The sequence below is a fragment of the Physeter macrocephalus genome, chromosome 10, assembly GCF_002837175.3.
Source record: "Physeter macrocephalus isolate SW-GA chromosome 10, ASM283717v5, whole genome shotgun sequence".
In the NCBI taxonomy this organism is placed as follows: domain Eukaryota; kingdom Metazoa; phylum Chordata; class Mammalia; order Artiodactyla; family Physeteridae; genus Physeter; species Physeter macrocephalus.
The window spans coordinates 21,638,189-21,645,159 of record NC_041223.1 but is presented as its reverse complement, the minus strand read 5'-3'; the positions used below and the strand labels follow the sequence as shown (position 1 = coordinate 21,645,159).

The 6,971-nt window shown below is 36.8% G+C and overlaps 1 protein-coding gene across 1 annotated transcript in view; it reads right to left on the bottom strand.

The window, feature by feature from the left end:
- Positions 1–1,242: 1,242 nt before the first annotated feature.
- FUCA2 (alpha-L-fucosidase 2) overlaps positions 1,243–6,971 on the bottom strand; it is a 21,382-nt gene continuing 15,653 nt past the window's right edge. Inside the window, exons 6-7 of the mRNA XM_007114311.2 lie at positions 3,176–3,284; positions 1,243–1,943 (exon numbers count right to left, since the gene is read on the bottom strand). Of these exons, the coding sequence (XP_007114373.2) occupies positions 1,803–1,943; positions 3,176–3,284 (250 nt within the window). The 3' untranslated portion in view covers positions 1,243–1,802. The remainder of the gene's footprint in view (positions 1,944–3,175; positions 3,285–6,971) is intronic.

Sequence of the window (6,971 nt, the reverse complement as noted above, 5' to 3'; positions counted from 1 at the left end):
TATGAGTCCCACTTATAGTATATTTCACATATAAGCAAGATAATACCTTAAATAAACTTAAATTTGGTGTCTCATTCTGTTTCATATATAATGTCTGGTTATTAGCAAAGCATTTTATCAGCACCTCTGAATGCTGAGCTGTATTTTATCATTTAGCTCCCTCACAGCTACCCATTAACTAAACCCTATACCTAACTATAATTTGCTTAAATAGTTCCATTTTCCCTCTATATTCTCTTATTTGTGAAGGTCAAGATGGACAGGGTAGGAATTTAAATGATTGACAGGTTTTTAGTCTCAAAAATACTTTCTTCAAACAAACAGATGACCTCACTTTTATGTTAAGATTCTTCTAACCCTGTTTATCTGGGTTGGTTTGAGGGCTTTTATCCTTTTTTTGTTTTTCCTTAGTCTAGTGTTTGGGATCATGTAAATCTGTCTTTGTTGGACCTCTAATAAAATGTTACTTGGGATTTAGAACTCTTAAAGTACTTATTCATGTAAATACTTTGGCATGGTTTCAAAACTTTGATAGTTGTAGAAACTTCAGCAATGAATAATTTTTTTTAAGATTTTTTCAACTTCAAGATGATTTTAGAAAATAAATATGAATAGTATTTTATTTCCCTGTCTACTTGAAGCATTTATAGGGAACAATGAGATGTCCACATTTGATTGATATGACAAAATGAAGCCTGTAGCACTTCAAATAAAGATCTAGCCATGTGGAACATCTTTCGTTAAGGGGAGTGAGTTCTTTAATCAGTGTTTCTTTAAATTTACATCAATATCAGTATTATTTTTGCTTCATTCTTAGGGAAGATCTGAATAGACTTCCTAATTTTCAGCTAGGTGTTCAACTTCAATTTGCTTAAAGGCATATACAGGAAGTAAATTTATTAATTTAAATTGGACCTCAAATTAGCCCACTTACAAAAATAGGCCCATACCTCCAATCCCACACACTCACCTCCCCTTGCCAGAAAAAAACCTGGAAGAATATATACTAAAATATTAGTAGTGGTGATCTTAACAGTGATTTTGCCTTTAAGCATTTCTGTATAATTTTAAATATCTATAGTGAACATATCAGTTTTATTGCCAAGAGGGAAAAAAAGACAAATTTTTTTTATTAAAAAAATTACTGTAAGCATTGGAAATAAATATTAAGCCAAATTTTTTATATGCCTATGAACCTGTATTAGTCGGCTAGGGTTGCCATAATAAATACCACATATAGGATGGCTTAAACAACAGTAATTTATTTTCTCACAGTTCTGAAGGCTGAAAGCCCAAGGTGTCAGCAGGTTTGGTTTCTCTCGAGGCCTCTGTCCTTGGCTTGCAGATGGCCACCTTCTCACTGCATCCTTACATGGTCTTTCCTCCATATGCTTGCATCCGTGCTCTTCCTCTTCTTATAAGGACTCCAGTCATATTGGATTAAGGTCCCACTCTTATGACTTCATTTAACCTTAGTTACTTCTTTAAAATCTCCAAATACAATCACATTGAGGCTTAGGGCTTCAACATGTGAATTTGGCAGAAGACACGACTCGGTCCTTAACACCACCAATTCCTCAGTACTCTGAAACAAAATCCCCACCTCTGAATCACACGTGGAAATAAATTCAGTGTGAAGGGACGTCAATAGCAAAGTGCACTGGAGAGTTAAAACAGTTATGTGAGTAATTTAGGAAATTCTGGGCCAATTTTACCTTTGCTTTCTCTGTGTGCTACAATTATAGAAACCTGATACATTCTAGTCTTAGATATAACTGTATCAGGAAGCACTCTACTGCAAATCAGGTCACATTAGTTAGTGCTAGAGCCCAGCCCCATTTACAGGGCATCTGATGAACAGTTAGCTTAGGCAGTTCTACCATGATGCCATTTTGCTCCAAAGGAGTCCACTGAAGTGGCTGTCCATGTCCCAGTAGTTCAACCTGAAATTAAAAACAAACATACACACAAATGTCTCCAAGTGTATCTCTGACTCCCTCACTTTATTGGGAAGGAGTGGTTGATATCTCTTAAAAAGCCATGTGGACAGGAGATTCATTTTTTACTTTTATTTAGTGGATTACAAGCTGTTTTAAAATAAGTGTATACATCTGTCTTGCTCCCATATTACTCTCAAAAGTGTGCAGGATTTGGGAAGAATTGTAAAGACTGAATAGTGTCAGAGTAGAGAAAATTATTCTCAAACCAATCTGCACGACTAAGGCCTGCCCAGTTCTCACACAGAATGTTTGAAGAAAGGCTCAGCTTCCTTATCCAGCCACCTTTCCCCCTCAGATGTTCCAATAACCTCCACTAATCAACAATACCTAAGTGTGATCAATTATTACTGTAACTGTTCTATATTCTTGGTCTTATACAAGGTGAATTTAAATAAGTAGTTTTCTATATATCTGTGGTTATTTTGAACCAGAAAACTTTGCTTATCGTGTAGAGTAATATAAAAACAAAACCCATGAACTTTCAAATAACATTATTAATGGCAGCCAAAGAGAACATAAATAAAATTAAAAGATAATGTCATGCCCAGGACACTAAGCTGTAATTAAACATCAGATCTGAACTCTTATCTCCTTTTCTGCCTGATCGGCCACAAGTGTTAGAAATGAAATATGGAAAAATGATGCAAGGAAAAGCATTTGGACAATTAATAGCCCAGAAAATTTTCAGTTTCTTAAAAATAATCTATAAAATATATCAAAGTGAACTCGATGCCACAGCTGATGGTTACAACTGTGAGATTAACCTTTAATTTTCCCCCAGTTTTTTGTGAACTTGAAATGATATCTCATAGTTATTCAGATGTGTTCTGGGGTGGGATGTCAGGGGAAGAATCTGGACTCCAGTTTTACGAAAAGAGTCATTTTGGATGCATGCAGTGAGCCTGAACAACATAGAATGACTTGGAAGAAGATATTTTAATTGATATGCATGGAGATAATATAGCCGCTTTATAGGTTTGGTTTTCTGGGAAATGAAAGAAAACTTTCAAAGGTTTTTGCCAAACATTGCCATTGATGAAGTCCATTTTTAAATTACTCTTATGAGGTATAAGAGGAACACATATAAGGCTCACCCTGAAGTTAAAAGTTATGTCTTCATCAGGTTATTCTAGTCAGCAAGTTAAAGGAACAATAAAGACAAAATTCCCTGTTACCTCTGTTGCCCCCAAAGTAGCTTTGGGCTGACCAAGAAACAGCTGTCCTGATGTGGGCCATTTGAGAAACATGGCATAGACCAATTTGTTTTTAGGTTTGGATGTGTACCTGGTTAAAAGGGGAAAAAAGCATAGTAAATTTTAAAAAAAATAGTAATATTTCTCATTATTCATGGGTCAGGTCTAGAATTATTTTACAGAGATACTTCGATTCAGTAAATATTTACCAATGTTTTTATTAATAGAGTGAAGGAAAACTAGCCCGATGGTAGCATAAGAAGCACCCAGAAGGGTTCTGATCCCAATTCCCGTGTATGTGTGTGGAGTGGGGGAGAAGTTTCCCACACCACCAAGCAATTCTCGGACACTAACTGGGTGTCCTACAATTCAACTCAATTCTGACACCATCTACCCAGAGATAGTGTCAGAGTCCACAGGTTAAGGGTTTAGTCCTACAAGACTGCTCCCTCCCCAAATTCAGACACCAGTCACAAGTCCAGATTGTCACCTGGGCTTCTGACCCACAGGCTATAGATTGGAGCTTCCTATGACCCCCTCCTTTAGTTCAACTAATTTTCTAGAGCAGCTCACAGAATTCACAGAAATATTTTACTTTCTGGATTACAGGTCTGTTATAAAAGGATATATCTCAGGAACAGCCAGATGGAAGAGATGCACAGGGCAAGGTATGTGGGAAAGGGCAGGGAGCTTCCATGCCCTCTCCAGGTGCCCCACTCTCCCTGTACCTCCACCAATCCAGAAGTTCTCTAAACCTCATCCTTGGGGTTTTTATGGAGGCTTCATTAGTCATTATTGATTAAATCAATGACCACTGATGATTGGTTCAACCTCCACCCTCTCAACCCTCCCTGGAGACCATGGGTGGGACTGAAAGTTCCAACCTTCTAATAACATGGTCGAGTCTCCTGGCAACCAGCCCTCAACCTTTGATAGTGTCCAAAATCACCTCACTGACATAACAAAAGACACCTTTATGGCTCTCATCGCTTAGGAAATTCCAAGAGTTTTAGGAGCTCTGTGCCAGAAACGGAAAAAGACCAAATATATATTTCTTACTATAAATCACAATTATCACAGCACCTCTCTTCCCCACTTCCCCAGTGCTAAAAGGAAGTTCTTGGAACAGAGATTTTTCTAGTACTACTCTTCTTCATCAGACTTTTCTCATGGAGCTGGAAACAGGTGGGGGAATGTGAGCAAAGAGCATAAGATGCAAGAATAGATGGCTTTCCACCTGATGATCAAATCTTCATATTCCTTCATTCAACAGGTATGTATCTGTCAATGCTGGGCTCAGTACCGTGCTTGGTGTTAGGGATACGGTAGAAAACAAAACACACTTAGTTCTTGTTCTTGTAAAGCTTAGACTAGAGTGAGGGAGAGAGACATCAAATAATCACAGAAATAATATAGAAGTGTGAATTTTTATAAGCACTATGAAAGAAGAGGAAACTGAAATATTATAACAAAGGCATCTTTTTAGGTTATACCATTAGCAAGAAAATGACATTTAATCTGAGACTTAAAGGATGAATGTGAGCAAAAGTGAAAAGGTAAGAAGAGTAAGGTCTAGACAAAGAAAAGAAAATTCATTCATTTTTTTCACTCAATTATTTGACAAATATTTATTGACATCTTAAAATGCTAACCACTGTTTCAGAGCTGGAGACATAGCATTGAACACAGTCCCTGTCCTCATGGAGCTTATATGTAGTGGAGAAAATTAGAATGAGCAAAAAAATATATGTCAGATGATGATTAAATGTTATGGAGAAAACTGAAGCCCAGTAGGAAGAATAGAGCATGCCAGTGTAAAAATTAATAAACAGGAAGCTCAATTAAAATAGAGTCAGGAGACCAGAGAGGGGAGCTCCCATGCCCTGCAACAATAGCAGAGCCCACAGGAAGTAGGAAGCCTCCTCTTATTTCCTGGCAACAACTCAGCCAATGAAAAGCCATGGACTCTTCGTTTACTATAGCTTTCCCAACTTCCTTTTCCCCCCAGTAAAAGAGTTGTCCTTCCCTTGCTGTGCAGGGAATTGCATGTGGCTTGCCATGTTTGAAGACCCCAAATTACAATTCTTTGCTGATCCCAAATAAACCCACTTTTGCTGGAGAAATAACTGGCAGTCTATTTTAGGTCAACACTAGGTTGGCAAAAAGGGAACTAGGTGTTCTTTTAAATAAAATAGTCAAAAGAGAAAACTACAGACCAATATCACTGATGAACATAGAAGCAAAAATCCTCAACAAAATACTAGCAAACAGAATCCAACAGCACATTAAAAGGAACATACACCATGATCAAGTGGGGTTTATCCCAGGAATGCAAGGATTCTTCAATATACGCAAATCAATCAACGTGATACACCATATCAACAAACTGAAGGAGAAAAAACATATGATCATCTCAATAGATGCAGAGAAAGCTTTTGACAAAATTCAACACCCATTTATGATAAAAACCCTGCAGAAAGTAGGCATAGAGGGAACTTTCCTCAACATAATAAAGGCCATATATGACAAACCCACAGCCAGCATTGTTCCCAATGGTGAAAAACTCACCCATTTATGATAAAAACCCTCCAGAAAGTAGGCATAGAAGGAAATTACCTCAACATAATAAAGACCATATATGACAACCCACAGCCAACATCGTCCTCAATGGTGAAAAACTGAAACCATTTCCACTAAGATCAGGAACAAGACAAGGTTGCCCACTCTCACCACTCTTATTCAACATAGTTTTGAAAGTTCTGGCCACAGCAATCAGAGAAGAAAAAGAAATAAAAAGAATTCGAATTGGAAAAGAAGAAGTAAAACTGTCACTGTTTGCAGATGACATGATACTATACATAGAGAATCCTAAGGAGGCTACCAGGAAACTACTAGAGCTAAACAATGAATTTGGCAAAGTAGCAGGATACAAAATTAATGCACAGAAATCTCTGGCATTCTTATACACTAATGATGAAAAATCTGAGAGTGAAATTAAGAAAACACTCCCATTTACCATTGCAACAAAAAGAATAAAATATCTAGGAATAAACCTACCTAAGGAGACAAAAGACTTGTATGCAGAAAACTATAAGACACTGATGAAAGAAATTAAAGATGATACAAATAGGTGGAGAAATATACCATGTTCTTGGATTGGAAGAATCAACATTGTGAAAATGACTCTACTACCCAAAGCAATCTACAGATTCAATGCAATCCCTATCAAACTACCACTAGCATTTTTTACAGAACTAGAAAAAAAAATTTCACAATTTGTATGGAAACACAAAAGACCCCAAATAGCAAAAGCAATCTACACCATACACAAAAATAAACTCAAAAGGGATTAAAGACCTAAACGTAAGGCCAGACACTATAAAATTCTTAGAGGAAAACATAGGCAGAACACTCTATGACATAAATCACAGCAAGATCCTTTTTGACCCACCTCCCAGAAAAATAGAAATAAAAACAAAAATAAACAAATGGGACCTAATGAAACTTCAAAGCTTTGCACAGCAAAGGAAACCATAAACAAGACGAAAAGATAACCCTCAGAATGGAAGAAAATATTTGCAAATGAAGCAACGGACAAAGGATTAATCTCCAAAATTTACAAGCAGCTCATGCAGCTCAGTATCAAAAAACAAACAACCCAAATCAAAAATGGGCAGAAGACCTAAATAAACATTTCTCCAAAGAAGATATATAGATTGCCAACAAACACATGAAAGAATGCTCAACATCATTAATCATTAGAGAAATGCAAATCAAA